Source organism: Engystomops pustulosus, chromosome 10, assembly GCF_040894005.1.
Source record: "Engystomops pustulosus chromosome 10, aEngPut4.maternal, whole genome shotgun sequence".
NCBI lineage: Eukaryota > Metazoa > Chordata > Amphibia > Anura > Leptodactylidae > Engystomops > Engystomops pustulosus.
The window spans coordinates 59,084,953-59,106,036 of record NC_092420.1 but is presented as its reverse complement, the minus strand read 5'-3'; the positions used below and the strand labels follow the sequence as shown (position 1 = coordinate 59,106,036).

The following is a 21,084-nucleotide window of genomic DNA, read 5'->3' as shown; positions in this document are numbered from 1 at the left end:
CCTCAGATTTCATAATAACTAGGATTATCACTTCTGACACAACTAGCTTCAATCCTAGTATAATATTCAAATGGGTTATATTAAAGTTTTGCAGAATTTTTTTTCCATATCCATAGTCCCCGGGTTGCACCATGAGAATGGACCGCTGACCCTAAAGACCCGACGCTTGTGGATAGGGTATCAGTGTATACAGTGGGAAGATCCCTTAATTCAGAGTAAATTAAGTTTACTCTAACCCTTTGCTTTTACTTTTTAAGATTGAGACAAAGCTGGCCTACTTTGCAATGGTGACAGACTGTCCTTTGTAATCGGGGCTATAGTAAAATCAGTGTATATATAGGTCTATATTACAACAAGCCAAGAGGATAGACTGAGAAAGAGCAAACATGAACACACAGGGGATCGACCTACACACTGAGAGCCTAATATCTCCCAGCTTGTCACCACCTGCTACAAAAGATCATAGTTGTGTGAAATAAAAGGAGACGGCTCCAAGTACCAATGCAAATTCAACAAGAAGAGACTTAATTTTAATTAGTGAGATCTCGACCATCTTAAATGTCTCAGGCGCTGGAGGGGCTACTTAATTAAGCCTTAACCCTCTTCTCTTAGTCCTCCCTAAGAAGTAGGAAACATATTGTGTTTGGTGACCTTTGTATGAGTTGGTCTTGGATGGCTCCAGACAATTGGAAGGTCCATATTGTACCAGAGGTGTTTCTTATTGTATGAGATGACGGCTAAAAGGGACATCTCAGATAATAAAGCTGCACTCATCAGTCTCATTCTTGCCTATTGAATGGCCCCTTCTTTTAGTGTGAGTGAATTAGATGGAGAGGCAGAGTTAGGGCACTTAATTGGAAATGTGGATGGTTTTTGAGTTGGTTCTGTTTACATAGGATTGAGTGCCTGAGTCGACAGAGGCTGTAATTGAAGTACAGGCTTTGGAGATTAGCTTCGGCATATGGGATCTGGAGCTCAGCTCTACCCCTTTCTACATTTTCCAATAAAATTGGGTTTAACTTATGCTTTCCCTCTTTCACCCTCTTGACTATAGAAAAACCCTTTGAAAGATAGACATTAAAAAGAAAACCAAGGCAGGGGGATACAGAAGAAGAAAGACCAACCTAAGAGAATGAAGGTGGTGATGGCTAGACAAGCCACAGACTATTCCCTTTTTTGTGCTATGGAGGAATACCACAAAGATATATGTAACTACTGTAACCAGTATCCATGGACTATTCAATTTTATCATTTAAAAAAATAAATACTCATTCCAGGGGACAAAACATGACTGATGCAGATGCTCAATGGGTGATGTAGCAACTATACAAACAGATTTTTTGTCTTCCATACTTTTTTATTATCATATCACATATGCGTTATGACTTGAAGCCACAAAGCTTTGGGTCTAAAGTGAAGAGAGTGATGAGCAGATACAAAGTTATCGCTACCATGGTATAAAATCATGTCTCTTGTATTGGGTACTCAACTAAGCCTTTAAAACTGCACTGAAGTCTCTATTAAAATTAATGGGAAGCACTTTCTGTGTTCTTTGTACATATTCCATTGATATGTATATATTTTTATACTTATAATACAGTGCCATGTGTTATGAAATGACAATCATATTATTACTATTAGCATCAATTACCTGAGTCGGAGGCAGCAGGGCTGACAAGGCTGAGCAGGTCCCGTTCTCTCTCATAGTCACTCTTACAGAGCAGTTGTCCATCCTTGAGCACAAACTCATCGCCTTTTTGTAGCTGTCTTTCACATACACAGCAGCAGAAGCATCCCAGGTGGTAGACACTTTTCTGCGCCCTCATGACAAACTCACTAGGTGTGATGGTGTCTAGGCAGGATCCACATTTCACTGCAAATAGCCTGGTGGGAAAAAATGGTTACTGGTAAATTGTTACCCCAAATACACAATTCTTGGCTCAGTGGTTGGTTGAATAGCCTTAAAGTTTTATGGACCTAGGTTCATTTGTATGGTTTACCAAAAAAATTACACTAAGTTAAAACTATACTTTGGTTGGTTGCTTCGGGCAACAAAGACAGATTCAAACTATTTTGTAAGTATATCCACGTTCTCAGGTGATACGATAACTAGAATTATAACTAGAGATGAGCGAACACTAAAATGCTCGGGTACTCGTTATTCGAGACGAACTTTTCCCGATGCTCGAGTGCTCGTCTCGAATAACGAACCCCATTGAAGTCAATGGGAGACTCGAGCATTTTTCAAGGGGACCAAGGCTCTGCACAGGGAAGCTTGGCCAAACACCTGGGAACCTCAGAAAAGGATGGAAACACCACGGAAATGGACAGGAAACAGCAGGGGCAGCATGCATGGATGCCTCTGAGGCTGCTTAAACGCACCATTATGCCAAAATTATGGGCAACAGCATGGCCATGACAGAGTGACAGAATGAAGCTAGATAGTATCTAAAACATGCAATAATTGACCCTGACACTATAGGGGACGGCATGCAGAGGCAGCGGCAGCAGGCTAGAGAGTGTCATGGCGACATACCCTAAATGGACTCAGGCTTCAAACCAATGGGTGGCAGAGAGGAACCAAAGGAGGTGAGCAAGAAGTGCTCAAATAATATCGGTACATGATAAAAGTTTGCCAGTATATTTTGTGGATTACACAGCAGGGTGGCGACAAAGTTAACATGGAAGCCATGAAAACAACCCAAAATTCTGCCTGACACAGCTCGTTTGATAAGGGGACCATGTATGGAGGCAGTGAACTAGTAGTAGATTAAAGGTGCTGCAGTTAAAACTATGTTAGTTGGATCTTGGCATGGAGCTGGCGCTCCGCTGCCAGACGAGCTTTCGCCAATCCAAGCCCCTGTCTCTAGGCTACTCCCCAAACAGCACTTTTGTATAAGATCAAGTGTAGTAGCGTTCTTATAAGTTTAGGATATGCCGGGTGAGGGGAATGTAAACAGATGCGCAAGAAGGGCATGATGCGCATGGAGCTGGCGCTCCGCTGCCAGGCGAGCTTTCGCAAATCCAAGCCCCTGTCTCTAGGCTACTCCCCAAACAGCACTTTTGTATAAGATCAAGTGTAGTAGCGTTCTTATAAGTTTAGGATATGGCGGGTGAGGGGAATGTAAACAGATGCGCAAGAAGCGCTGAAATAATATCCCTAAATGGTAAAAGTTTGCAAGTATATTTTGTGGATTACACAGCAGGGTGGCGACAAAGTTAACAACTTTGATGTGGAATGCCCTGTAATAGCTCTTGGGCGGTGTGCCTTTTATCGCCTAGGCTCAGCAGTTTCAGCACCGCCTGCTGTCGCTTAGCGACGGCACTGCTGCTGTGCCTAGAGCTACCGACTGATGGCGCCATGCCCACGGATGGTAATTCGGAGGAGGAGGAGGTGGAGGAGGGGTGGGAGGAGGTATAGTAGGCCTTTGAGACCTGGACCGAGGTAGGCCCCGCAATTCTCTGCGTCGGCAGTATATGACCAGCCCCAGGGTCAGACTCGGTCCCAGCCTGCACCAAGTTAAGTGTAGTAGCGTTCTTATAAGTTTGGGATATGGCGGGTTAGGGGAATGTAAACAGATGCGCAAGAAGCGCATGATGCGCATGGAGCTGGCGTTCCGCTGCCAGGCGAGCTTTCGCCAATCCAAGCCCCTGTCTCTAGGCTACTCCCCAAACCGCACTTCTAAGAACCTTTTGTATAAGATCAAGTGTAGTAGCGTTCTTATAAGTTTAGGATATGCCGGGTGAGGGGAATGTAAACAGATGCGCAAGAAGCGCTGAAATAATATCCCTAAATGGTAAAAGTTTGCCAGTATATTTTGTGGATAACACAGCAGGGTGGCGACAAAGTTAACAACTTTGATGTGGAATCCATGAAAACAACCCAAATTTCTGCCTGACACACCTCGTTTGATAAAGGGACGATGTATGGAGGCAGCTATATGGACGACTTTTGGAGGTAGCAATGGAGACAACGTGTGGAGGCTGCTATGGAGACAATTTAATTTGGATAGTGCCTGTATGTGGCAGTCCCAAACATTTTTCAAACCAGAGGAGCAGGTAGGTGGCCCTCCAGTAAAATGGAATAGATTGAGTGCCTGTATGTGGCAGTCCCAAAAATTCTTCAAACCAGAGGAGCAGGTAGGTGGCCCTCCAGTAAAATGGAATAGATTGAGTGCCTGTATGTGGCAGTCCCAAAAATTGTTCAAACCAGAGGAGCAGGTAGGTGGCCCTCCAGTAAAATGGAATAGATTGAGTGCCTGTATGTGGCAGTCCCAAAAATTCTTCAAACCAGAGGAGCAGGTAGGTGGCCCTCCAGTAAAATGGAATAGATTGAGTGCCTGTATGTGGCAGTCCCAAAAATTCTTCAAACCAGAGGAGCAGGTAGGTGGCCCTCCAGTAAAATGGAATAGATTGAGTGCCTGTATGTGGCAGTCCCAAAAATTGTTCAAACCAGAGGACCGGGTAGGTGGCCCTCCAGAAAAATGGAATAGATTGAGTGCCTGTATGTGGCACTCACAAAAATTGTTTCAAACAGAGGACCGGGTAGGTGGCCCTCCAGAAAAATTAAATGCATGAAGTATAGCAAGAGCCAGTGGGCCCTGTCAAAAAATAGCCATTTTCCTCTGCTTTACTGTACAAAGAGGAGGAGAAGGAGGAAAATGAGGAGGAGGAGGAGGAGTGGATCAATTATTCAGGTTGAGCTTCCTTCACCTGGTGGAGATTGGAAATTCTGAGAAATCCAGCCTTTATTCATTTTAATAAGCGTCAGCCTGTCAGCGCTGTCAGTCGACAGGCGTGTACGCTTATCGGTGATGATGCCACCAGCTGCACTGAAAACCCGCTCGGACAAGACGCTAGCGGCAGGGCAGGCAAGAACCTCCAAGGCGTACAGCGCCAGTTCGTGCCACATGTCCAGCTTTGAAACCCAGTAGTTGTAGGGAGCTGTGTGATCATTTAGGACGATGGTATGGTCAGCTACGTACTCCCTCACCATCTTTCTGTAAAGATCAGCCCTACTCTGCCGAGACTGGGGACAGGTGACAGTGTCTTGCTGGGGTGACATAAAGCTGGCAAAAGCCTTGTAAAGCGTACCCTTGCCAGTGCTGGACAAGCTGCCTGCTCGCCTACTCTCCCTCGCTACTTGTCCCGCAGAACTACGCACTCTGCCGCTAGCGCTGTCAGAAGGGAAATACTGTTTCAGCTTGTGCACCAGGGCCTGCTGGTATTCATGCATTCTCACACTCCTTTCCTCTGCAGGGATGAGAGTGGCAAGATTTTGCTTGTACCGTGGGTCCAGGAGAGTGAACACCCAGTAATCGGTGCTGGAATAAATTCTTTGAACGCGAGGGTCACGGGATAGGCAGCCTAGCATGAAATCTGCCATATGCGCCAGAGTACCAACGCGTAAGAATTCACTCCCCTCACTGGCCTGACTGTCCATTTCCTCCTCCTCCAACTCCTCCAACTCCTCTTCTTCTGCCCATACACGCTGAACAGTGAAGGACTCAACAATGGTCCCCTCTTGTGTCTCGCCAACATTCTGCTCCTCTTCCTCCTCATCCTCCTCCACCTCCACCTCCTCCGATATGCGCTGAGAAACAGACCTCAGGGTGCTTTGGCTATCAACAAGGGAATATTCTTCCCCCGTCTCTTGTGACGAGCGCAAAGCTTCCGACTTCATGCTGACCAGAGAGTTTTTCAACAGGCCAAGCAGCGGGATGGTGAGGCTGATGATGGCGGCATCGCCACTGACCATCTGTGTTGACTCCTCAAAGTTACTCAGCACCTGACAGATATCAGACATCCACGTCCACTCCTCATTGTAGACTTGAGGAAGCTGACTGACCTGACTACCAGTTCTGGTGGAAGTTGACATCTGGCAGTCTACAATCGCTCTGCGCTGCTGGTAAACTCTGGATAACATGGTCAGTGTTGAATTCCACCTCGTGGGCACGTCGCACAACAGTCGGTGAGCGGGCAGTTGGAGGCGGCGCTGCGCTGCCCTGAGAGTGGCAGCATTTGGGCTGGACTTCCTGAAATGCGCACAGATGCGGCGCACCTTCGTGAGCAAATCAGACAGATTGGGGTATGTCTTGAGGAAACGCTGCACTATCAGATTTAACACATGGGCCAGGCATGGCACATGTGTCAGTCTGCCGAGTTGCAGAGCCGCCACCAGGTTACGGCCGTTGTCACACACAACCATTCCCGGCTTGAGGTTCAGCGGTGCCAGCCACAGATCAGTCTGCGCCGTGATGCCCTGTAATAGCTCTTGGGCGGTGTGCCTTTTGTCGCCTAGGCTCAGCAGTTTGAGCACCGCCTGCTGTCGCTTAGCGACGGCACTGCTGCTGTGCCTAGAGCTACCGACTGATGGCGCCGTGCCCACGGATGGTAGTTCGGAGGAGGAGGTGGAGGAGGGGTGGGAGGAGGAGGAGGCATAGTAGGCCTGAAACACCTGGACCGAGGTAGGCCCCGCAATCCTCGGCGTCGGCAGTATATGAGCAGCCCCAGGGTCAGTCTCGGTCCCAGCCTCCACCAAGTTAACCCAATGTGCCGTCAGCGATATATAGTGGCCCTGCCCGGCAGCACTCGTCCACGTGTCCGTGGTCAGGTGGACCTTGTCAGAAACGGCGTTGGTCAGGGCACGGATGATGTTGTCTGACACGTGCTGGTGCAGGGCTGGGACGGCACATCGGGAAAAGTAGTGGCGGCTGGGGACCGAATACCGAGGGGCGGCCGCCGCCATGAGGTTGCGAAAGGCCTCGGTCTCTACTAGCCTATAGGGCAGCATCTCCAGGCTAAGCAATCTGGAGATGTGCACATTAAGGGCTTGGGCGTGCGGGTGGGTTGCACTATATTTGCGTTTCCGCTCCAGCGTCTGGGGTATGGAGAGCTGAACGCTGGTGGATGCTGTGGAGGATCGTGGAGGCGACGATGGGGTTTTTGGGCCAGGGTCCTGGGCAGGGGGCTGACTAGCAGCTGACACAGGGGAAGGAGCAGTGGTGTGCACGGCCGGAGGTGAACGGGCTTGTTGCCACTGAGTGGGGTGCTTAGCATTCATATGCCTGCGCATACTGGTGGTAGTTAAGCTAGTAGTGGTGGAACCCCTGCTGAGCCTGGTTTGGCAAATGTTGCACACCACAGTCCGTCGGTCATCCGGTGTTTCCTTAAAGAACCTCCACACTTCTGAAGATCTAGCCCTCGCCGCAAGAGCCCTCACCACGGGAGCTTCACTAGTTGACAGTGGCGCTGATGCACCAGCTCTGGCCCTGCCTCTCCGTCTGGCCCCACCACTGCCTCTTCCAACCTGTTCAGGTCGAGGACTCTCCTCCGTCTCAGAAGCACTGTGTTCACCCGGCCTCTCAACCCAGCTTGGGTCTGTCACCTCATCATCCTCCGATCCCTCAGTCTGCTCCCCCCTCGGACTTCCTGCCCTGACAACAACTTCCCCACTGTCTGACAACCGTGTCTCCTCATCGTCGGACACCTCTTTACACACTTCCACTACGTCAAGAAGGTCATCATCACCCACAGACTGTGACTGGTGGAAAACCTGGGCATCGGAAAATTGCTCAGCAGCAACCGGACAAGTGGTTTGTGACTGTGGGAAGGGTCCAGAAAACAGTTCCTCAGAGTATGCCGGTTCAAATGGCAAATTTTCCTGGGAGGGGGCAGACTGGGGGGGAGGAGGCTGAGGTGCAGGAGCTGGAGGAGTGGGGATTTCGGTGACATGGGTGGACTGCGTGGAAGACTGACTGGTGGTGGACAAATTGCTCGAAGCATTGTCAGCAATCCACGACATCACCTGTTCGCACTGTTCTGGCCTCAACAGTGCTCTACCACGAGTCCCAGTAACTTCAGACATGAACCTAGGGAGTGTAGCTCTGCGGCGTTCCCCTGCTCCCTCATCAGCAGGTGGTGTCTCACCCCGCCCAGGACCACGGCCTCTGACCCCTGCAGTAGTTGGACGCCCACGTCCCCGCCCTCGTCCTCTACCCCTAGCCCTGGGGTTAAACATTTTTAAAATGAGAGTTATAACTTTTTTTTTTTTTTTACTTTTTTTTGTTTTTTTTTGTGTTTTTTTGTGTTTTTTGTTTTTTTTTGTGTTTTTTGTTTTTTTTTTAGTTTTTAGAACCAAACAATCCTATCCTATTGCTATGGCTATTTTCTAGCCAAGTATCAAAGGAAGCACACTACTATGCCAGATGAGATGACACTGAGTTAGTGCCTAATAGAAATCCAACCCCTACTGAATTTTCCCACTTCAGCCTTTGCTATGGATATGTGCGCCACTAAGCGCAGAACACAGCGGTCGCAAGTCTCACTACAAATTGCTCAGAATTGGCAAGTACATGCACTGCAGAAACTACAGCCACCAGCAGATCAACCAGAAATCAAATATATAGAACGCTACTGTAGGCTTCAAGAAGCTATTTGTATTCTCCTATGGCTATTTTCTAGCCAAGTATCAAAGGAAGCACACTACTATGCCAGATGAGATGGCACTGAGTTAGTGCCTAATAGAAATCCAACCCCTACTGAATTTTGCCACTTCAGCCTTTGCTATGGATATGTGCGCCACTAAGCGCAGAACACAGCGGTCGCAAGTCTCACTACAAATTGCTCAGAATTGGCAAGTACATGCACTGCAGAAACTAAAGCCACCAGCAGATCAACCAGAAATCAAATATATAGAACGCTACTGTAGGCTTCAAGAAGCTGTTTGTATTCTCCTATGGCTATTTTCTAGCCAAGTATCAAAGGAAGCACACTACTATGCCAGATGAGATGACACTGAGTTAGTGCCTAATAGAAATCCAACCCCTACTGAATTTTCCCACTTCAGCCTTTGCTATGGATATGTGCGCCACTAAGCGCAGAACACAGCGGTCGCAAGTCTCACTACAAATTGCTCAGAATTGGCAAGTACATGCACTGCAGAAACTAAAGCCACCAGCAGATCAACCAGAAATCAAATATATAGAACGCTACTGTAGGCTTCAAGAAGCTGTTTGTATTCTCCTATGGCTATTTTCTAGCCAAGTATCAAAGGAAGCACACTACTATGCCAGATGAGATGACACTGAGTTATTGCCTAATAGAAATCCAACCCCTACTGAATTTTGCCACTTCAGCCTTTGCTATGGATATGTGCGCCACTAAGCGCAGAACACAGCGGTCGCAAGTCTCACTACAAATTGCTCAGAATTGGCAAGTACATGCACTGCAGAAACTAAAGCCACCAGCAGATCAACCAGAAATCAAATATATAGAACGCTACTGTAGGCTTCAAGAAGCTGTTTGTATTCTCCTATGGCTATTTTCTAGCCAAGTATCAAAGGAAGCACACTACTATGCCAGATGAGATGACACTGAGTTAGTGCCTAATAGAAATCCAACCCCTACTGAATTTTCCCACTTCAGCCTTTGCTATGGATATGTGCGCCACTAAGCGCAGAACACAGCGGTCGCAAGTCTCACTACAAATTGCTCAGAATTGGCAAGTACATGCACTGCAGAAACTAAAGCCACCAGCAGATCAACCAGAAATCAAATATATAGAACGCTACTGTAGGCTTCAAGAAGCTGTTTGTATTCTCCTATGGCTATTTTCTAGCCAAGTATCAAAGGAAGCACACTACTATGCCAGATGAGATGACACTGAGTTATTGCCTAATAGAAATCCAACCCCTACTGAATTTTGCCACTTCAGCCTTTGCTATGGATATGTGCGCCACTAAGCGCAGAACACAGCGGTCGCAAGTCTCACTACAAATTGCTCAGAATTGGCAAGTACATGCACTGCAGAAACTAAAGCCACCAGCAGATCAACCAGAAATCAAATATATAGAACGCTACTGTAGGCTTCAAGAAGCTGTTTGTATTCTCCTATGGCTATTTTCTAGCCAAGTATCAAAGGAAGCACACTACTATGCCAGATGAGATGACACTGAGTTAGTGCCTAATAGAAATCCAACCCCTACTGAATTTTCCCACTTCAGCCTTTGCTATGGATATGTGCGCCACTAAGCGCAGAACACAGCGGTCGCAAGTCTCACTACAAATTGCTCAGAATTGGCAAGTACATGCACTGCAGAAACTAAAGCCACCAGCAGATCAACCAGAAATCAAATATATAGAACGCTACTGTAGGCTTCAAGAAGCTGTTTGTATTCTCCTATGGCTATTTTCTAGCCAAGTATCAAAGGAAGCACACTACTATGCCAGATGAGATGACACTGAGTTAGTGCCTAATAGAAATCCAACCCCTACTGAATTTTCCCACTTCAGCCTTTGCTATGGATATGTGCGCCACTAAGCGCAGAACACAGCGGTCGCAAGTCTCACTACAAATTGCTCAGAATTGGCAAGTACATGCACTGCAGAAACTAAAGCCACCAGCAGATCAACCAGAAATCAAATATATAGAACGCTACTGTAGGCTTCAAGAAGCTGTTTGTATTCTCCTATGGCTATTTTCTAGCCAAGTATCAAAGGAAGCACACTACTATGCCAGATGAGATGACACTGAGTTATTGCCTAATAGAAATCCAACCCCTACTGAATTTTCCCACTTCGGTCTTTGCTATGGATATGTGTGCCACTAAGAGCTAAACACAACGGTAGCAAGTCCCCCTGCTAATTCCTCACAAAATGGTAAAAGATGCAAATTAAAATAAAAAAAGTAGAACGTTATTGTAGCCCTAAGAAGGGCTGTTGGGTTCTTTGAGAATCACTCCTGCCTAACAGTAAGCTAATAGAACACCCTAACGCTTTCCCTGACCAGCAGCAGCTCTCTCCCTAGCGGCATCCAGAGACAGAATGATCCGAGCAGCGCGGCCAGCGGCTAGTCTATCCCAGGGTCACCTGATCTGGCCAGCCAACCACTGCTATCGACGTGTAAGGGTACCACGTCATGCTGGGTGGAGTGCAGAGTCTCCTGGCTTGTGATTGGCTCTGTTTCTGGCCACCAAAAAGCAAAACGGCGGGAGCTGCCATTTTCTCGAGCGGGCGAAGTATTCGTCCGAGTAACGAGCAGTTTCGAGTACCCTAATGCTCGACCGAGCATCAAGCTCGGACGAGCATGTTCGCTCATCTCTAATTATAACCTAATCCTTGAAGTGTTGATCTGATAATAAAGTTAAAGAATAGCTAAATTATTAAATTCTATGTCTAATTCTAGTAAGAAAAGGGTCATTCTTTTGCCATGGAGGCCTGTCTCACCCTCTACCCACTGTCAAGTCAATGGTTGGGGGTGTTGTTGGTGACTGTGTACAGAGTTCATTAATAGCTCAGAACTGAGTTAATCTCCTTAAATCCAGCAATAACATGGCTGAAGATAACAAGGCCTCTGACTTCAAGCTGCATAACCACACACACGTCCCACAAGTGAACCTTTACAACGCCTGATCCTGTCCAGCTGTTTAATCAGCAGAAAGACAGCGAATTGTACATTTGTGTTATTTATTCACACACTTTATCCCAAGGCCACATAGTGTAAAATGTCACAGCCCCCACCAAAGCCCCTCTTCTGTCTTATGTGATGATAGAGAAGGAACTCAGCAGGTCTACAGAAAAGAACATCTATGAGAGTGTAGAGGACCGGAACTTTGCCGGTTGATAAGGTGTGTACTTTATGTACTGGATGTTATATACATTGGCCAAGTTGAGTTCTTAATTTATGATAAGTGTCCAAAATAGCTTTTTTTTCTTAATATTGACCTTGTCCTTATTTACAATATAGCAAATATTAAAAGGAATCCCTCACCTTGGTGTAAATTCACCCAATGCCAGTACGGAGGAATTGGTAGTAATATTCCCCTGCTGTAGTAAACATTCAGGGTTATGTATCGATGCTTTTATATCAGAAAACTGGTGTAGAAGCCCTGAAATAATCATAAATGCCTCTAGTCCGCCTGAACTTGCAATTATTTCCCCATTTACGCCTGCTCCACACCAAGGGGGCATAGAAGGGAGTCAAAAGTGGGCGAGACTGGTGGAGAGGGCCCCCACGGCTGCGCACAAGCTGCAGCAAGTGAAGTTTCAAAGATGAAAATCTGAATGCTGCAGAATATTTCAATACCAGGTAGACAGCTTGATGTAGTAGGCTGCATCGGAGGGGCCACAACATTATCATAGACCAGCGCTCCCACTGATCATAGAAGAGTTTGTATCACATCATATTTCTATTTGCTTTAGATTTTTCAACTAATGAAGAGCAGAGGTCCTGAACCTGCTAAGTTCAGATCGGTGCATCAGTCACAATAGTGGGAGTCAATGCTTTAAATGCCACTGGAAAAGTAGTGGTTAATTGACTATGTCAATTTCTGCTGACACTTTCCTTTTAAAGGGGTTTTCTTATTACAGATATTCATCTCCAGATTCTAATACCCCTTCATGTTCATGCTTGCATATACATTACCTTTAAGGGGTATTGAATCAGCAAAATATGCAAAATAACCACTACGCTTATAATCTCCTAATGGTCAGAATAAACTGGTTGTTAAAAGTGACATAGTATTCAGCAATACATTCTTAGACGTAAACATGGATCCAATGTGTTTATGTACATTGTGTTTGTAACTTTCAGGAAACTCCTTGATAAAAAGTACAGCGGAGACCTCCTTTACTAACAGATATACGACTCCCTGCAGACATCAGATTTGTTCCCAAGGCCGGAAAGCATAATTATCCCAAAAGCTTCCCAAAACCTTCTACAGCTTCATTACACAATATTTTTTGGATCTGACAATTACAAAACATATATTATCTCTACTTAATAAAGTTTACTGAAACCCAACTATGATCTGAGTTTGTATTTTCTCTGGGTTTCTATTTTTATTTCAGTGTTTTTATGTTTATCTATTTATTGAAAAAAATTATTTTTTTTTGTGATATTGGTCTCCATGAGCAGGAAATAGACCCATGAGATCAGGATGGATGGCATGTTGAGTATACATCTACCAGTCTCAAAAAAGTGGCAAATTTAAGGCAAATGGGCAAATGCAACAATTGTTGCGACATTTGAGACATTTTGAAGATAGAAAACGGACATAAATGCAATGTGGGGAGATTTATCAGAAATGTCTGAGGTAAAACTGTTCTAGTTGCCCATGGAAACCAATCAGAGTTCAGCTGTAATTTTATAAACAGCTGTGGGAAAACAAAAGCTGAGCTCTGATTGGTTGCCATTGGCAAATATATCAGTTCTGCTCTCACACACTTCTGATAACTCTCCCCCAAAACGTCTGTGTAACAGCAGCAGTGGATTAAAATATAGGAGGTTTGGGAGGTAGCCTGGGGTCCAAGCCTTCTAGGGGGCCCAGAGCAACCCAAACCACCGCCCAAATATATACCTTTCTTAATACACATGTACACAAGAGCCATTTCAGGACCTTTGAAGGTCCCCAAAAGGTTCTGAAACTGGAGATTGAAAGCAGGTAGAAGGGATGCATCAGCCAATCCTTCAAGAAGTTTAATTCTAGTACCATATGCAGGAAGTGTATTCCAGACTTGTAGGGGCTGTAATATTCATACAGCCCAGGGCCCATGGCAGTTTTTATCCTCCCCTGTGTGGCAGACAGTAGTAGCTGGCAGCTCCAGTCCTCCACTCTGTGGATTGGATGGAGTCTTGCCCCCAATGATCAGACAATCTGGGGAAGGGTGACTGGTTTTGGTCCAACTCCACGTGAATATGAAAAACCACATTGATATTGTTTGTAATGAAAAGTTCTATAATTTTCCAATATACTTTCTGTATCAATTCTTCATAGTTTTCTAAATCTCTGCTTGCTGGCATTCTATAGGAAGCTGCATTGTTCAGTTCCTGTGATTGAAAACTGATCCCTGGTTATGTGATGTCACACAGGTGCAGGGCTCGTTATAGCAAAGAGAGTATACAGAGTTGTGTTATAAAGAGCTGTGCACCTTTGTGACATCACATGATCATGGTTTTGAAGTTAGAATATCTTTGACACAGTCTCTGGAGGGTTTAATGTCGTTATGTGCCGTCTAGTCGTGGTGCCATCCAATGCTAAGTTACTCCCAATTAAAGTCAATGGTACATGTTATTAGATCATTCTATAAACAATAAAGCTTTCTATTGAATGACAGCAAGCAGAGATCTAGAAAACCGTGAGTACTTGATAAACTCTATATCTTTTCATTATACAAACAATATTAATTATTTTCTGAAAGTGGACAACCCCTTTAATGTAACACTTTCCTATGTCAACACACATATATTTACAGAAATGCATGTGCAGTATTTTCGATGATTTACGCCTGGTCCACCACAGTGCTGGAGTGGAGATGATCATCAAACGTTATTTCACATTAATGGCTGTAGAGAAGAGCGAGAGTTGTATTTCTAATGACAAGTCACACTGAGAAGTGAGAGGCTGATGTAAGTGGAAGCGGCCAGATGGCTTCACATCATCTACAAACCCTGCTGAATCTATTTATAGAATGATCTAATTACATGTACCATTCACATTAATTGGGAGTAATTTAGCATTGGATGCCACCACGACTAGACGGCACATAAAGACATTAAACCCTCCGGAGACTGTGTCAAAGATATTTTAACTTCGTAACAGTAACACATTTCAAATGTATGACCTTATTCCGTGCAAAAAAATCCTCCCTACCCCACTGCTATCATTGGCCGTTATACAAGTTATTATTGTAAAGGTTTATAGGAAAATCAGGGATCTGTTACAGTTTCATTCAGTGGCTAATATTTAGCCTGGGTTGTGCTCCGCTTTGCACTTTCACTTCTATTTGGCTCTTTTTTCTGTATGTTCTCTGTTTACTCAGACTAGCAAAATTCCTCAACTACTAACCCATTATCTGTAAGGCTGTTCTTTAGGCAGTTTACAGCTTGTCCCCAGGCCTCTATTCTCAGCAGGGCAGTGGTGAAGTGAGGAAGGAGGTAGGATTGGGATAAGAGGATTTAACACATGGACATTATGATTCCTCTATGGTTTTATCCATCCCCTATTGAGAAGTTACCGGTTGACATTCTGTTCCAGGAGGCCAACAATAGACTGACTCACGTACTCTGTGTTTTTATTTTCCTTTAATTAAACTAAAGGATTAGCCATTCTACAAAACACCCACAAGAGATGAGGAAGAAATGTGTCTGTTTTACACATGGCACAAAGCAGCTGCAAGACGATGAAGAAGGTTGTCTACGTACATGTCCTCTACCCGCCTGCTACCACAGCAGCGCTCTCAGCCAAATCTCCGACCTGCAGATACGCCAAGCTGTTCTCATCAAAGACCAACTTTTGTTTTTCTATAAATTCACATTTTTAAGATAACAAACATACTGGATCCATATCATATCACCCAACTAGTCCTCGAGAACTGAGCTCCTTTCTGTTTATTAAAAAATAAACTGAATTATGGGTATCAAAACTAATAATTGTTGAAGCTACTTAATCCAGTTTAAAGAGTAAACTTATACAATCATCATAAAATAAAAATGTTGGTTGTCTGAATTTCCTTAGAAAATTGCATTGTATAGTCCCTCTGTTATTTATTCTTCATGGAAATTGGGAAACACACTGATAGTATAAAGTTACTATTATTCCGGGATTCACGGGATTTTATCAATAAATGCAGAAATATTTTGTTCATGTCACATAAAGAAAAGTTACTGAGAAATGGAAAAGAAAAAAGATTATAGCGATCTCTTTATTCCATATATTTATAATCTATTATAATTTCCTTATAACACTTACAAAAATTGAACTGTGTGTGAATGTGCAATTAGGCTGAATTCACACACATCATTTTTTATATTCTATTAGTAATTATGTGTTTTGTATTGGTTTGCATTGCCAGAAATTACTGTAACTCACCAGAAAGGGGTTATGACTTAAAGAGGACCTGTCACCCATAAATCGGGCACTAGGAGCTGATTACTAAAGTAAGCAGCTACTAGTGCTTAACCAAACGCGTCATGTGGCAGTCACCGCCCCCAACCACGCCCAAACCCCGCCCCCTCATGGATAAATCGGACCGCTTGGCTAGCAGTCCGACGTTTACATTGTACTTCGCCGCAGTGTTAGATAGCGTTATTGGAGGTTTCTGGTAATGCTATCCTTCTAACACCGCAGCGTTTGTTTAAGCCCTAGGAGCTGCTAACTTTACTTTAGTAAGCAGCTCCTAGTCCCCGAGTTATGGGTGACAGGTCCTCTTTAATATCCAGTAATATATCTTAAAATTGCATCAGCCATTTTTCTAATGATTTTGGTTCTCACTAGTATCTCCCACTTATTTCTTCTCTAAATATGATCAGCCTATAAGTCAGATTTATCAAATTCAACTTTTCACTTCCAAACCTAAGAAAAGTTACACATTGAAAAAACTAGATTAGACATTCATACTATGCTCCAGGTGTATTACAGTGGCTGATGCTGATGATATACAAGCGGGCTTAAGGGCAACCAACTTGCAGACGACCCCTAGTTACAGACGGACCTCTCTGTTCACTGTGACCTTCGGTGAAGATCTCTGGATTCTTTAATTCAGTCCTAGGCTGCAATTATCAGCTGTGATGTGTCTGTAATGAAGCTTTATTGATAATCCTTGGTCCCATGACATCACAAAGTTTAGAAAATCCAATTGTCACTGGGATGAAAAAACATTATCTGGAAGTTGAAATACTAAGGACATTTTTATTATTTAATAAACAGGTGGAAAAAATCTGAACTTAGGACATATTCCCCAGCCCTGGCCGCTGATTGTAAACAGTTGGGATTTCTTAATATGTGCTTTTCGGAATTGGAATTCCATCAGGCCCCTTCCACACTTGTGTTGCAGATCACATCAGAGTTTGATCAGGGTGTGATCAGTGTTTGGTCAGTGAAAAACGCACATTTTTCATCAGAGTGCAATCAGTTTTCAGTCAGAGTTTGTTCAGTGTCTCAGTTTTTCACGCGTGTTTTCAATGCGTTTTTCACGTGCAGAAAATGCGTGTGAAAAGGACTCAGGACTGAGCTCTATCTTTTCTATGGCAATTGATGCGTGAAAAACGCATTGCACTTGCATTGCACTTGCATGTGTCTCAGAGTGCAATGCGTTTTTGATGCATCTACATAGACTATGGTGCGTTTTTCACGCGCGTGACTTGCAAAAGTAGAGCATGCCAAGATTTAAACGCGCGTTAAAAAAAACACACGTGTGCGCGTGAAAAAAAATGCGAGTCCCATTGGTTTCAATGGGTCAGAGTGCAATGTAAGTTCTGCACGTCAAAAGCATGCGCAGAAAACGCGTGTGAAAAACGCAAGTGTGAAAGGGACCTTACAGTTTAAAAGTGTATTTATACAGCACAAAGACTGAAATCAGCAAAGAAAAAAATCTCAAAATGAAAAATTTTTCTAAAAATATTCTTTTTCTTCTAATTCTAATTCTTCTATTCTGCTAAGAATAATAAGACTCCAACACAGTAATGTGCATTCATTTCCAAAACTATAAATATGATACATCATAGAAGTCAGTTCACTTTTTGACCTCTCTAAAAGTGGGTGGGGATTTTCGTGAAAATGGTAGTGGTTTGTTGAAAGAGGTGGGGCTTTGTGTACAATTTTCACGTAAACTATACAGGCAATAATTCTAAATTTGTATAAATATGTATATGTAATGTTATATGCACACAATCATGTTTTGGGCTGTTTGCTAGCAGTTGTTTCAATGACTAGCACATGTCCCAATGTTTTTCTACGGGTGCACATATACAGAAGTGGTTTCCACAGTCCTGTCTATGAGCTAGTTGCGGCCAGGTTTTGAGCAGGTTCTGTTCCTGATTATGTGTGTACTTTGAGTAGCCTTCTTCAATCACTGATCTGTGAGCAGACCATTGCATGCTGATGACACATGGGCCACAAACAGGAGACCAGGGGACCAATGTTTGCAGAACGATATTGCACACTTAGTAATTAGCCCAACAGACGAAATTCTGCTGATTTGAAAAATAGAGCCAGACCATAAATATGGTAATATGATGATGATGATGATCATAATAGAATAAGGATACACTCTTTGATACTGGGTCAGTACTCAGGGTAGATTCATTCTCCATGTACATAATTTAGGCTCTCCAGGTGCTGAGAAGACATAACTCCCCCACCATTGCTTTGACAACTGGATGCTCTCAACTCAACTCAACTCCTGGGAGTTGTAGTAGAAGGACCTATGCTGTTATGTCATCCGGTAATACGTAGTATCTGTACTGATTAGAGGTCCGCTGCATCTAAATTGTGAATTAATATGCCAAATCTTTGGCCCTATATGCAATGGAGATATGCTGAGTTTTACTGCTGTACTGTAGCTAATAAAAAAAATATAATCCACCATTGAGTGTTCGGTATTATTTTCAAGGAGCGGAAACATTGAAAGTAATCTGATGAAACAAGGGTGGGTTCTTTTACCCCTCAGGGAATGAACTGTTGTAACTCCTCATAGCTCTAGAGAGTCACTACTGTATCTCTCTCACTCCTGGCCCCCGAGCTGTCTCCATAGCTAAAAGCTGTCTCACGTGACTAGTTGGCCTGCAGTTTGTTTTTTGCCTTAGTAGTTAACATGACCCTTTATTCTCTCCCCCTGACCCTCTCCTCCTGTGACAGACAAGTTTTCGTTTAATACCTGGCAACCAAGGGAGAGTTAAGCTTCCTCAAATATGAGCGTTTTTTGGCTGGAACGGCGCAGGGCCGCAGCCCAACCGAGAGAGAAAAATTAAACACCACAGGCCGTGGCTCCAGTGAAGAGGAGATAAAGTGTTCCCATGGAGTAGGCCGGGCACAGCCTTTCTCTAGTTAATACTTAACAAGGCCCCTCAACAAAGACTGCCAATGTAGCCTGCACTCAGCAAGCTGATTCCCAGCATATTGCTGTGTAATGGAGAATTCTTTCCTCTGTAACCCCTTCACTCCCACAAATCTGTCAAGTTTAACTTCATTTCACAGTCAATCAAGTGACCTCAGTCTTGCCCGGCCGTAGGTTTCATAGCGTGAGTGGTGACAGCTAGCATAACTGATACGTTAAAGCTGTGCAGCAATCCCTTTAATGGAGATTGCTATTGTATTTAATTAAATTCTATTAGTGCTTTTACTTCGGTAGCGATCTCTGACTCTCGCCTCTAGAAGGCCTGACTTAGCAAGGAATGAAGACATTTGTATTTTTGACAATCCTCATGGCAAATCAGCCTTTGTTGTCAGATTGGTCTTTTGTAAAATGATCTAACAGTCCGGGCTACCAAAGAATAAGACCTCCGATATCTGTCAGGAATAGACCCTCCTGAAGCCATAGACAGTTACTGTGTAATATTTCGGTATACCTTGCCTTGTGCTGTGCCAGTCCTCATTCAGCACATGCTTGTCTTATCTGCTATTTATTGCCGCGTTCTGTTTGGAACACATATAACGGGTGACATTTCACCAGATTGCATGGCATACGTCTCTCTGGATTGGCAGCTGCAGGCTGGATTTTATAGACATGTTTTGTCATTATTTGCTCCGCTTTGTCACCTACCCGTTTGTACATAGTGCTGTCACATTTATGAGGGTGACAGACAAATTGCTTTCCATATTGTTAGTAGTAAATACATTTTAGCTCCTCTATAACACGGCGATCCAAACTAATGTAAAAGTGTACTTTAAAAGCTGCAAAATTTGAATGCAGGACTATAAGATTTTCTTACCCTGTAAGTTATAGTTGATGGATCTGCTGGCAATGCTTTACAATACCCCTAAAGTAAAAGTGAACATGTGTGTCAGAAATACATGATATCATCTATAATTCCTCTGTTGTTACAGATAGAGGACAGGTGTAGAATTTTCTCACTGCCATGCTTGTCCTTTCTCAACCATTGAAAAGAATTCCAATTCTATATCCACCACACGACACATGCAAATGCAGTTTGTCCAGTTGCATAACATTTTATATTTTTGACTCCAGGTGGTTTAAAAAAATAATAAAGGAGCAATACTTACTGCAGCTCTTTCTGATGCTCTGGTGCAGCACAACACCTTACACTTACTACACCACTGACATCTCAATGGTAAGGTAGTGCCATCAGAACCATCTGCTACAGTGTAAGGCCCATTGCTCACAAGCCAATAAGCATTAAAATTGCACTGTGTGCTTGCTAGGACATCCGTCCAGAACGCTCAGCATCTGAAACTGAAATCAGCATGTCAGTTCAGTTCCGGTTGATCAGCAATCGGGTCGGAAGTTCCAGCAAGCACACAGTGAGAGTTTGATGCGAGTTGGACACATCAAGCTGGCTGGTGGGCAATAAGCCTTATATGGTGGGTGATCAACTTGACATCACTTCTGAGCCTCTGTATACCAAGAGGGTCTTCCAGAGGTATCATAATTTACTAGCATTTTATATGAGTTGGCATAGATTTCATTTATGGAATTTTGGACCTTTAAACCCATGCTAAGTACTGAATTTCAGTTGGATCATTTTGTACATAGTGTCCTATCTGCGGTCAGTATTTTGTAGAATATGAGGAGTTGAATGGATTGTATGTAGGGTCCTTACCGCAAGCAGCATTCATATAGAGCAAGATGAGCTGTACAGATTGCACATACTGTCCTATATACAGGGAGCATATTATAGTGCAGGAGGAGCTCAGCAGGTATTTTTTTATTCCAAAACATTCCTAAACTCACTCAGTTTAGGAGTCCAGTGGGTGGTCCAGCTTAATGCAAGAAAGCCCACTAGGTATGAGCGTGCATATAGAGGGAGGTATGTAGAATCTTCCCTAAGACACTACTGTCTACATTTGTATTACAATGGGGCACATGTATAAAACTTTTGGCTTGCCTCTTTCTTTAATTTTGAGACATTTCATGGTGCTTGCGTTCATTTGTGCCTTTTTGCACCTAATACAGTCTCCCTTCAAAGTTCCCCATTGTCTAGTTTTCTGCAGTGTTACTTGAGTTATCACCTGAATCCAGATGTTTTTAAAAAGTCAAAAAAGTTGCAAATTTTGGTGCAAATCTACGGCTACCGCTGACCAGGTGTAGAAATTAGGCAAGAACTGATTGAGCCTTTTGAAAACTATA

At 43.9% G+C, this 21,084-nt stretch overlaps 1 protein-coding gene across 3 annotated transcripts in view; it reads right to left on the bottom strand.

The window, feature by feature from the left end:
• The window catches only part of LOC140104266 (LIM homeobox transcription factor 1-alpha-like), a 100,364-nt gene that overhangs the window by 7,812 nt on the left and 71,468 nt on the right, over positions 1-21,084 (bottom strand). For all 3 annotated transcript variants that reach the window (XM_072127734.1, XM_072127735.1, XM_072127736.1), the window contains exon 4: positions 1,652-1,884. In XM_072127734.1, coding sequence (XP_071983835.1) covers positions 1,652-1,884 — 233 coding nt within the window. The remainder of the gene's footprint in view (positions 1-1,651; positions 1,885-21,084) is intronic.